Source organism: Clarias gariepinus, chromosome 4 (genome assembly GCF_024256425.1).
Source record: "Clarias gariepinus isolate MV-2021 ecotype Netherlands chromosome 4, CGAR_prim_01v2, whole genome shotgun sequence".
In the NCBI taxonomy this organism is placed as follows: Eukaryota; Metazoa; Chordata; class Actinopteri; order Siluriformes; family Clariidae; genus Clarias; species Clarias gariepinus.
The window spans coordinates 16,275,079-16,287,132 of record NC_071103.1 but is presented as its reverse complement, the minus strand read 5'-3'; the positions used below and the strand labels follow the sequence as shown (position 1 = coordinate 16,287,132).

Below are 12,054 nucleotides of genomic sequence, written 5' to 3'. Positions count from 1 at the left end.
CCAAGTGTGGAACGAGGATTCTGAAATGTACAGTACTGTGGAGAGGTCTTAAATGTTAATAATTGTGACACAACCAGTTTTGTTAAACTATTTATGGGCCCGGGGTAGCTCAGTGGTTAAGGCATTGGACTATGGTTCAGAAGATCCCAGGTTCAAACCCCACAGCCACCAAGTTGCCACTGTTAGGCCCTTGAGCAAGGCCCTTAACCCTCAACTGCTCAGAGGTATAATGAGATAAAAAATGTAAGTCGCTCTGGATAAGAGCATTTGCCAAATGCCTAAATGTATTTACAGTAATATATTTTTTCCTATTGTACACTTATTTTAATGATATATTCTATAAATGTATTGAAACCCATATTTGCATGCTTTCTAATGAGCAAAATTGATTGCAGAAAATATATTTATACACTAAAATATATAAGTGTATATATATTTTGGTGTATAAATATATTTTCTGTAAGTTCATTTGACAAAAAATGTTTGGGTGTTTTAAATAAAATTTTAATTAAATGTTTCCTTTAATATATGTGCATGAATGATATGTATTATTTTTAGTTTCCTCCCACAGGCCAAGAACACTGTTGTTGCCTTTGCCTAGGTTATACATATGAGGTGACACATAAAGAAAAAACATGTGTAATTCATTAATATTCGAAAAAACATACTGATGATACTTTTGACACTTTTTTCATAAATGTAGTTATATAAGTTATAAGTTATATATTAATATGGATTATGGATATTAAAAAACACAAGCAGTTACAATATCATTAGCAATGACTACATTACGAAGCTTTAGGTTGGACAGTTGGACATTTTAAGGAAATGGGTCCATAAGCCTTCTAGGGTAATAAAGGAAGGAAGAAAAGTTAAACCTTTAAATAATTTCAATATTTTGTATTTTTCTTTAATTCTTTAATTCTTTTTTTCTTTCTTTCTGTCTTTCATTCTTTTTTCCAGTATCAGTATCAATTTGCAGTTTTAATGTTGGAAAGTTTACACAAATGAAACAACAAAAATCAACATTGCCAAGCTTAATTTAATTTAATTTATTTATTTTTGTGTGTGCTCAGATAAAAGGCACACCATCAGCATGTTTTAGAAAAAAAGAGAAAAGAGAGCTACATAAAAGAAAAGCCACCAAACTCAGTATAGAATATGATGGTCATGTGTAGGGTCTGCTCTGTAGCTCATGGTCCATTGACTCTTGGGAAGATTTCATGATTTCACAATTTATTTCATGAATTTTGCTACCATGATATTTAAGCCAAAGCCTGGTTGCTCCTGCCAGAAGTCTAAAATATAACCATATGTAGAGGTTTCCTTAAGAGTATGCATATGGATGTTTGCACGAGGCAAATATATTAGTCCTATATGGTTATAGGGCTCCTACTTTACAATTGCTTTATAATGACGAATAGAGTATCTGAATTTAAAGCTGTGCTATGAATATTAAATTACAAGTGATTTTGGATTTTTAAAAATCACATCATCAGGATAACTACAGGCTTCAAGTCCTTGACTAATAGGGATGAGGTCACTAAGATGAGTTACAATATGCTGTAGATAGCTCATTTCACTATCAGAACATCTAAGCAGCTGCTTAAGCCTGGAGGTCAAACATATGACAATCTGCACTTACCACTGTAATTCAACATGTCTGGAGGGTACCGTGAAATGTGTGAAGTCAAATCTCTGTGGTTGATAAGAAAGAACTTTTACCCTTTGGCCTTCAAAGGATTAAGCTGCTCAGGTGTTGTTTTAAAATAGCATAGAATTAGCTTACATGGAAACCACAACTTCTTCTTTAAAAAATGTGAATTTCCAGATAAAGAATGGCGAAAGGTCACCTTTGATGGATATTATATTTATTATGTTTGCATTCAAGCTTAGAAATCCCTCTTGTTTGCTTCTGTAGTAAGAGAAATGTGCATGCAATTGCTATGATCTTTACACCCCGTCACTGTCTGGTTTTGCTTACAACACCTCTTCAGAGAGTGCTCATGAACTTGGCTCAGACCTGCAGGGTACGCAGCTGTGAGTGACTTCCATCCAGCTGTTCTCCTCTCTAGTCCCAGAATTTTTTTTTTTCATATTATATACAGGATAACATAAGCTGTAATCAAATCAAAACAATAACCAGTAAGAACATGCGGTTTATCCACAATAGTACTGCTAACCCAAAGAATGCAACAATTCATCCGTTGCTGATTTGTACTGGAAATATTCTAAAGGCGGTTTGTTTTTTTCGGATTATGTGTGGCTGGAGGTATAAACGTTAATTTATCTTCAGTTACCACTTTATTCTGGTCAGGGTTTTTGTAGATCCTGAGTCTGTCCCAGAAACACTGGGTGCAAGGCAAGATAATTAACCCCAGATGGGACACCAGACTATCACAGGGCAATGTCTACACACCTGCCTTCCAACAACAATTCACCCCTAGGAGAAATTAACTATCTGGTTGTTTTTGGACAGTGAGAGAAAACCGGAGAACCCAGACAATAACGTGTGGAAAAACATGCAAAACTGCACAGACATTTACCCAAGCATAGGATCAAACGTGAACCCTAGAGCTGTGAGGCACCACTGCCCAAGTTTGAGTTGTAAATATGTACATTGACCTAATGGCATAACAATTACTTACATGGTTGTGATTCATCCATTGTTCCTTGTACTCATTTTTTCCTTAATATAAGAGGTGTTCAAGTCAAAAAGGGACTTTTTAATTTTATGAGAGTAAAAACTATCTTTATTTGTCTATATAATCCCCTACTACAGTAATGCACTTACCCAAGCTTCCAAGAAATCCTTTAATCCCCAAACATATAGAAATCGCTTGAAGCAAGGTCAGGACAGTGCAGGGATTTTTTTTTTTTGGACAGCGTTCCACTCACTGAAATTTTACTAAAACAAGTACAGTGGCCTTTGAGCAGCCTCACCCATGATTCACATCTTGGTAATTATAGATGTATAGCCTTGTTTGAAACATTCACCCCATTTTAATGATTTACTGCCGCTAAGAGTCTCATCATTGTACTGACACTTTGTGTTTTTTGTAAATGTGTGGTTTGCACCTTCAATTTCAGCAAAAGTCCTGGTTTGACATGAACAACAACATAGAATTAACCTGAGATTGAGTAAAGCCCCAGCCAAGTGCTGCTATCCAGAAGCATTACAGCATTCTTTTCCTATAGTAGATCTAAGGTACAAAGTGAGACTCACTCACTATTTAATTAAGGTTGTTTTCTCTGATGCCTTTAGGAAGCAAAGCTCTGCAAGGGATGATGTATGGACTGCAAAAAAGGAATGCTGCGTTTCCATGGAAACCACCGAATGTGGAACACCAGGGCTTTAAATGGCTGCATAGGCATAAGCTTCAGTGCTAGTCCAATAGCTATGTGGTTTTCCTTTCGTCATCAGTAGGCTGTGAAAAAGGAACTGTGCACTTCTCTGTCTCTATTTCTTTTGCAGACTTAGTAAGGCCTTGTTAATGGTGGCTTTACTGGCACCAGATATTGTGATATTTGCAAACAAGACATGGTTACATGGACATTAAGATAATATTTTCAAACTGAACATAAGGTCAGCACAAAATGCATTGATAGCCGAATGGTACATTGTCATACACATTATATCAACTGCTCAAATCTTCCAAGACTAAAATGTTGTTTGTGTCACTCACAGTTTTTTTACAGCGTTACTATATTCCACAACATCACAGATTCATTTGTCCATCCAAAGGATATGCAGCATGAGATTTGACCATCAAACTTTATGGCCAGCTAATAGGCATGAGAAAGGCATTAAACACTGAAAAATTGGCTGTGAAATTTTTAAAGCACTGTCTTCTCGTGTTACTGGATTGTGTTGCTGCAATTTCTGTAATAAAACTGACCTGGAATAAGCAATTTTATATGTACTGTATGTATATATATATATATATATATATATATAAAAGCTCTTAGTATTTTATAGTTATGGTATATCATGTTGGTTTAATAAGTTAGCTTTATAGGTTGTCAGATAACAACTGTTCTGATTAATACTTGTGTGTAAATAAACTTGTTGCAAATCCATGTTTATGTCGGATTGCTACTCAAAGTAACATTGTTCTGAAACATAACCACAGCATGTCGATCTGGTGTCTTTTGCTGTCCAAATAGATCAGTCAAGTTAGTGTTTTGCTTCATTGTGGCCCGATGCCCAGTGGATGTAAGGGCATTTTCTTACTGGGGTCCTTTCCGAGCACACTTGGCCCCAGGACCAGTTGACCTTTGCCTGTAAGCATGCAATCATTCCAAGCTCGGGAACGAATCCCTGGACCAATTGCAGAGGTGGTCTTAGGAACGATTCATGCGTTCCCGAGCACAGAAGGCGGGACATAAGTACGCGCTCATGCTTAGAAGAGGAAGTGACGTAGTTACTGTTTGACTCTGCACACAAACAAACATGACTGCAAAAGAATCTCTGAAGTAATGCCAAAGTACCGTATTTGCTAAAAATTTAGACAGACAAAAACATCAAAAGTCAATCGGACATTACACATAAAAACGCAACACTAAGCTAGGCCGTGCAGAGTTAAACAAACTACGTCTCGAGCAGCATAGAGCGCGCGGTGCGATACCGAAGAATGATCCAGTTGGGAACCCCTGTCCCACGACACTGTCTACCTTCATCATCCGAAGCAGACAACGTGAAACTCGGTCCAGCAGAGCGCATTCAAGCGAGTGGTAAGTTAATATTAAATACTAAAGTTAACGCTGTTAAAGAGAGTCCTATATTATCACGACATCTTCTGGTAATTGTCTGTGGATCTTGTGGTGACCTTTTTAAATGCATATAATAAGATATACAGGATGATCCTTTCATATTTGCTTACAACAAGGTTACCTTCTCATGTCTGCTTACTTTAAGGCCCCAGAAAAAATCCCTGTTCAAAACAGTAGAATGTGATGAACTTAAGTGTTGTGCTTATGTACAGTAGCTATTAGAGTTACAGGTACTAACCAATTTTATGTATAACCTTTATGTATATACTCCAGAACATCTCAGCGACACTTATGACAATTGAGATGCTGATGATCCACATACAATTTCAGGTTATCTGTAATTGCTGTGACAAAATTTGGATGTTGGCTGAATCAAATTTGTACAAGCTGTTATGGTTGAAACCTTCAGCTAATTTCTTGCTTTTATACTTTCTCGCAGACAGGTACTGGAGGAAACGCAGACTGAGACCACTGACAGTACCACAAGACCAGCTAACAAAAGAAGCAAAAACAAAAACCTGACTTTCAATAGCAAGAGACTCTTGTAATCTCAAATTTTGATGGAGGAGCGCTGATTACAGATACAGAGGAAAAAACATTAAGACATCTGTTACATTTAATAAAAGATTATAAATATAATTAGTTTATATATATATAAACTATTTAATTTCAAAGTGCCATTGTCTTAATTTCAGTAACTCACCCTGTTGCTAATGCAAGTACAAGTAAATATAGAAATTACGATAAATTTTAATGTTTACATTTTTCTCATTTTTGACAGCAACTTTTTTGTTAAATCACTTGCTTGAATTATATTTTACTTGAATAACATTTTGCGTTCTAACCAGTATTTTGTCTCTGTTCCAAATCACCCACACATCTTGGATTTTACAGAATACATTTATTTTCAAAAATACAGTATAAACAGACTGCACACAAAACATTGATGCATGGTAAGGTTTCAGGTTCAATAGTTTCAGCACATTAACTAAGTTTGAAAAACTACACAATGTAAGGCAAAAAGAGCACAAGCATTTCTCTTATAGGAATGTTGTCTTCTTGGTAGAAAGATTTGGCAGCCATTCCTGGTCACAAGGACATGCTTCCATCACACACCAGACCTCCCTTGAACCCAGATGATCCTGGAGGGAACAGAACTAGGCTACATTATTAGATATTTATTATATGTATCTATGCTATTCGTTAAACTTTACAGCATGCATTATATTTATTTGTAGCATTGCTTATATTTCACTGTACTCTACTGTATTTCTTGCATTTCTTTTTTCATTCTTTACATCTGTATGATTAATTCACTGATTACAACTCTATTTTTGCTTTTAAAAAAAAACTTAATATTTTAAATAAATTTCGCTCTTGTGCTATGACCAAAGAAATTAATCTTTAATGAGCACTCTTATCAATGTCACTGTGGTAATCAGAAGAGAATGTCGACAGAAGCTGGTTCCTCACCTTACAGGGTAGTTTTACAATCATTCCTCGTGCCGTATCCGCGCAGCGCGCGCTCATTAAACCCTCTGAGCCGCGCGATAGATGTGTCAGTAGGAATGTTGTTCACAGCGCCGTTGATTTTGTCAAAAAAAAAACAACAACATCCATTTAGAGCATAAACAGGTGTAATTAGTTTATGACGCACGGTTTCTTCTTCTTTCTCATTTTGGACAGCAGAGAAACAAACTACCTCTCTACCGCCACCTACTGTTTCCGGTTGTGTAAATACGCATGTGAGCCCGGGATCGGAACCGATGTTACGATGTGCACCTGCCGGGGGATTAGGGAGGGGGAGAAATCGTACTCGGGAACGGAACGGAACTATCGTTTCCAGTGAGAAAACGCCCTAAGTTGTGCCCCTACAGTGCGCCCTAGAGTGTACTCTGTTAGAAAACTTTAAATTCCACCTATTGTGAAGTGTATTTATTTCTGTGCACTTAAGTAAAGTTTGTCACTGACAGAAATATGATGAAAAGTACTCTATGCTTCACAAAAGTTTAGACTGCTGTTCTATGTATTATTTAAATGTACCATGTCAATATCAGTGTACTGGATCAAAGTCTCACTGAGCAACTAGTTGCAAACGTTCAGTTTTTATTACATTTATTTCTGTACAGCATTTGTGAAAGTATTGATTGATCATTGCTAACTTTTCGAAAGTAAATCTTGAATCTGACCTTCAGCGCGAATTTGGAAACGCGGCAAAACTTTAAAGTAAGTTCACATGCGTTCACAGTGTTACTAGCTCCATTATCTGTGGATAAAACCAGCGTCCAGACCCCAGAGAGCTGAGGCAACTAATTTCCATTTTAATACCCACTTCGGGAGTGCAGCGCTTTAGCTGTTTGTAAGTGTTAGCCCGACGGCCCACTGATAAACACGACATGCACATAAATTCATCGTAACGTGACGTGTGAGCTATTAATCGTTTGTAAGATTCCATCTGCCAGATATTAGTTAAAATTACTTTTCTATTCATAATTATAGCTATAAAACTACATAATGAACTGTAGATTCTAGAACTATAGATTCACACGGGTGCGTGGTGTTACAGAGTCTTTTCAGTGTAGAATCCTGAATTAAGCCAATCATTTTAGAACATTATAAAGGTAGCTTTATTTTGCAGATTTCATGAAACTTTAAAGGAAAACCCACATTACAATCAACAGCAGTATACTTACACTTTACTGTAAACTAAAACTTATTTTAGGAAAACGTCTATGTGTAAGTATTAGCTATAAATTTCAGATGCTTGGATATGCAGCCCACCATTATCGAAACTCGGCTTAAGTTTGACCCTCACGCAAGAGTTGCAAACTTAACTCAGCTGTAAAAATAAAATCCCTTAAATTGATTTCTTCACCACGATGTATCATAATATACTCAAGTTTTTTAGGGGACCTATTGCATGCACGGCTAAAATATTTTCTATATTTGTATTTTATTTTATTTTATTTTTTTACAATAAATTAATAAATTTAATTTAATTAATCGATTAAATATTTTTCTGTTTCAGAACTAAATTTAAAACAAGTTTAATTCCCTTTTAGTGATTAATGGTGAGTATAGCGTCCCTAGCTCTAGATTGAATTACTCGTACTGCGACATCGACACTAACCCCGCTGTCGAAGGTTTAATAGGCTATAAAATTTAATTGCTAAACTCTTGAAAGCTACAGCTCTTGGACAGGGTGCTACCCGTGTTTTCCGATACAGTGAGAGTTAGTTTTCCCCACCATACACCAGAATATACATACATCTCTTTCATTGCATGTGGTGTTTCTGTATTATTTTGTTGCGCATTTCGGGCCTATCTGTGTCTAATATGCAACAGTTAAGATCGATGTTTGGTTGTGTTTTTGTCACCAACAAGCAATATATTTTTCTGCCTGTATTTTATTAATATTAAACTGTACGCAAATCATACGGTGGTTATTCGCAGTAAGTTTTAATTTGCTAAGATTTCGTTTGCTCTTATCTTAAGATAAGATTCACAGGCTATTTTTACATCACACTATACTGACCGTTATCGTATCCTACAAATTATTGTTGTTGTTTTTTGTCTTTTAATGTAATGATTTTTTGTTTTGGCGCGGAGCAAAATTTTACAAAAAATGGTGTAAATGTATGCAAAAACAGCGGCCTTGCTTTCTCTCTTGAGCAATGTAAAAATTTTATTTTAAGAAAATATGGCACACTGCCGCAAAGATTATACAAAAATAAAAGGAAAAATATCACTTTCTTTTTTGTTTTTTGCATTGTAAACACAAATAATCGTTCAATCACTCATATTTAACTTAACCCATCGCAGGCTAATGGTCTAGGTCTAATTTTCAAACGGTATAATTAAAACAGACTGACCATCCATCAACGTAGAGAAAGATAACAGGGCTTCCTTGTGCTCAAAATTGTTAGTAGTTTAAGTGTTGTAAGTCGATCGTCGTAAGCGTCTCTGAGAAGAAATCAAATGATTCTGTTCCTAAACCCATGGGGCTGTCCACCGTCTCAGAAACACTCGGAGAGATGGAATCTGAGAGATGCAAGCAGGAATCTGTGGAGAAAACGTGAAAGTCGTGCATGGGGCCGTCCAGGCCTGGTGGAGTGCTATTGTCCCGAGCAGCTGCGCCGTCCACAGCCATTGTAGAGGCGCACACGGGAACAGTGGGTGACGGGTTGGGAAAATGTTTCAGATTTTTGTCATTACTGTTGAGAGGCGAAACAGTAGAGTTTGGTGACTCTCCATTGTGTCCATTCTGCGTAGTGTTCTGCTGGAACGCGTAACTCTCGTTTTCCAAAAGAGCCCCAGAAACTGGGTTCGTTCCCGATTGTTCGTAAAAAACCTTGCCATGGGCGGTGTTTTCCTCCAGACTCACAGTTCTAGTCTCGCCGTTTTGGTTCTCCTTGCACTGCGTCTGGCGCTTATGCTTCATGCGCCGGTTCTGAAACCAAACTTTTACTTGCCTCTCCGTGAGGTCGAGCAGCGCGGCGATCTCCACTCTGCGTGGGCGACACAGGTACTTGTTGAAGTGAAACTCCTTCTCGAGCTCCAGGAGCTGTGTGTTGGTGTAGGCCGTTCTCAGCCTGCGTGTGCCGCCGCCACCTCCGCCACCGTCAGAAACCTCCGGCGAACCTGCACGCGAATTGCAACGTTATATATTATCAATATGCCACTAATTACCACACGTCCTTTGTTAACAACGCGCTCTAGGGCTATACAGCTGACCTCACAAAACTTGTCCAATATATTGCGGTTCTCAAGGGGCATAAATCGTCGGTGGGAATGAAGCCACGGCACGAGAATAATTTGTGTCCCCGGCCCCGGTGCCAGAAAGCTGTGTGTGTGTATGTGTGTGTGTGTGTGTGTGTGATGTGTGCGGTGTGAGTGCGGACGAGCCCGCGAGAAGATTAATGAACACGCCAGCTGCCGACTTGAGTAATACCAATCTATCACTCTTCATTACTGTCAAATATTAAAATTCACGCCCTGCGCTACAAGTAGCGCACATGGAGTTTAGGAGTTGTGCAAAAAAACACCCTCCCTGGCAAATAAATTGTCATGCTTTCGTATATTAAATATTGCATACATTATTGAGTTCAGATGGGGCGAGTGCAATTTTCACTGACTTTTACCTATAATCCCTTAAAGGTAACTTAAATATGTCTAACATAATAGAAAATAAAACATGTGAGTGTTAAGAGTGAGATGTATAATTTTTATTACCTTCAGGAGAGAAGTAGAGTGGTGCAGGGTCGGCTGTGGCTGCAGCAGAGGTCTGGTTTTTCTTTGAAGCTTTTTTCTCCTTCATCCACGGGTACTCCGGGGGTAACGAGGCGGCTGGCAGCGGGCACACGCCGTTCGGGTTCTGCTTGGGGCGGCTGTGGCGAGGGTGGCTGCCTGGGTTCAGCCTGGGAATGGTCTGCTCGAAAGGAGGAGGAATCAGTGTCGAGCGTGAAAGCGTCGAGCTCTTGATTGATGAACTTTGAAATGCATCAGCGACAGGGGGAAAAGATGTCAGGCACTCAGCGAGCGACGGCTGACTATTGATAAAGCCCGTCTCTCGCTCAAATTCGTAATTCATCTCCTCCGAGTCTTAAAGGAATTCCCCGCGCACAGATTTGGGACCTAAGAAGAAATAATGAAATATTGTGCCCGGTGTAAAAAAAAATCACTATTTTGCTGATTACGGCCGTATGGGGACCGCGATACCATTAAACTGCTTTCATGGAGACAAGGTTGAAATTGGACCGTATTGCTTGTCACATGATTACCGCTGTCCAATGACAATTTGGGGTTTAATCAAAAGGAGCCACTGTCCGCGTGATTGATCGAGAAAAGTCGAAGAGGAACGCCTCATTCTCAGGGACGGGCTAGTTTATTTGCGCATTTTGTGAACAGTTTGTCCACATGTACGCGAACTGATAAATACAGATATTTCACATATATATCTGAAATAGAAAGTATTCGCTGTCCACGTTTTCCCGGACTATATTTCTGACAGAAATTGGATTGTGAACCACATCACATAAAAATAAAACTCACCACATAAGATCCACCAACCGTCATGCCCATAAGAAACCCATAAATCTTGCGACCGAGTTTTACCACCAACTTTTGTCAGACAACGCACGCGCGTTCCCAAATACACGCATGCGTAAGAACTCTTGCACGCGCACTCTTGTGTGCGCGTTCACAAGGTTGAGTAGACTCTTGATCTGCAGTTCACGCGCACAGGGGCGTGCGAGCGCGTTCATGAAAGTGTTACACGGGCATTTACATGGGTATTGTCTTAGCTCAGCGGTGTTAAATTCATAGGATTAAACTGTTATGTTGTATAATAAAACTTTTTGGTTTGGGCACTCTTGTATTGGGAAAGTTTTCTGCATCACTCAGAGTTTTATCTTATATGTATCTTTGTATCTTATTTTTTTATCAAAGTAGCGCAATTAAAAATAATATTTTGCATTACACTTAAACATGAAATGCAACGTGTCCTACCTCCGTAGAAATATGTGCCACATGATAGCAATGATAGCCAGGTAGCTATAGGTTGTTGCCTTACCTGACCTCACCATGACATTGAGGATTTGAATATGGTTCAAAGGATACTCGAGCGAGAAACACATTTAGATTATATGAATGCAAAATAAACGCAAAAATATAGAACTCAAAATTTTCAGAGTTTGACGTTTTACCTTTGTTGTCTTCGGCTCTAAGTGGCAGTGGGCCACGAGCTCTTTATTGCTTATATTCCAAACAAAGAGCCCTGGAAGCCTGCGTGCTATCAATCTTGCTCGCCAAAAGGTCTGACAGCTTCGTGCCCTAAGAAACACATTTAAACCATCTAGCCTTCTCTTAGATCATATGTGCTCAGGAAGAAGGAAACAGCATAGGTCTCGCGATGCGACTTTCTTTCTTTTACATTCGTTCGTTTTATCGAACAAATGCATTGATATTAAATTACAAATTCCGGATATGCCTGGGAACGACATTTGCTTGTTCGTGGACCAGATATTCGTTTGTCCTGTTTCATTCTGGTGCTGGAAAAGGGAGGATGGAAAAGGATTTATAAATGGATAGATTTTACCAAAGACCGTGAGAAGAGAAAAAGGATTTCTTGCATTTACACTGGATGTATTGTGTGGGAAAGAAGTGGGTGTTGGCATTCTTCAAACAAAAATCCCCACTCCTTCCTACACATTTTCTACCAAACGGCAAAGCTGGCGTGCTTTCTCACGATATGAGCAATAACCCTACGAAATGGACACAGTT

At 38.6% G+C, this 12,054-nt stretch overlaps 1 protein-coding gene and 1 long non-coding RNA gene across 4 annotated transcripts; both read right to left on the bottom strand.

Moving 5' to 3' along the window:
* Positions 1-5,654: 5,654 nt before the first annotated feature.
* Positions 5,655-6,981, bottom strand: LOC128520852 (uncharacterized). Its single transcript, XR_008357960.1, has 2 exons — positions 6,247-6,981; positions 5,655-5,915 (listed from the first exon to the last, which is right to left on the bottom strand). It is a non-coding gene; the product is annotated as an uncharacterized LOC128520852 (long non-coding RNA).
* Positions 6,982-7,793: 812 nt separating this feature from the next.
* Positions 7,794-11,611, bottom strand: hoxa2b (homeobox A2b). 3 transcript variants are annotated; one of them, XM_053494559.1, is made up of 3 exons: positions 11,478-11,611; positions 10,006-10,201; positions 7,794-9,414 (listed from the first exon to the last, which is right to left on the bottom strand). In XM_053494559.1, the coding sequence occupies exons 2-3, from the start codon at positions 10,088-10,090 to the stop codon at positions 8,696-8,698; spliced, it is 804 nt and encodes a 267-aa protein (XP_053350534.1). In that variant the 5' UTR covers positions 10,091-10,201; positions 11,478-11,611; the 3' UTR covers positions 7,794-8,695. The 3 variants fall into 3 exon arrangements, with proteins under 3 accessions (XP_053350534.1, XP_053350532.1, XP_053350533.1); XM_053494557.1 differs by lacking the exon at positions 11,478-11,611 and adding an exon at positions 10,825-11,056 and having other exon boundaries at positions 10,006-10,407; XM_053494558.1 differs by lacking the exon at positions 11,478-11,611 and adding an exon at positions 10,825-11,056.
* Positions 11,612-12,054: the final 443 nt, after the last annotated feature.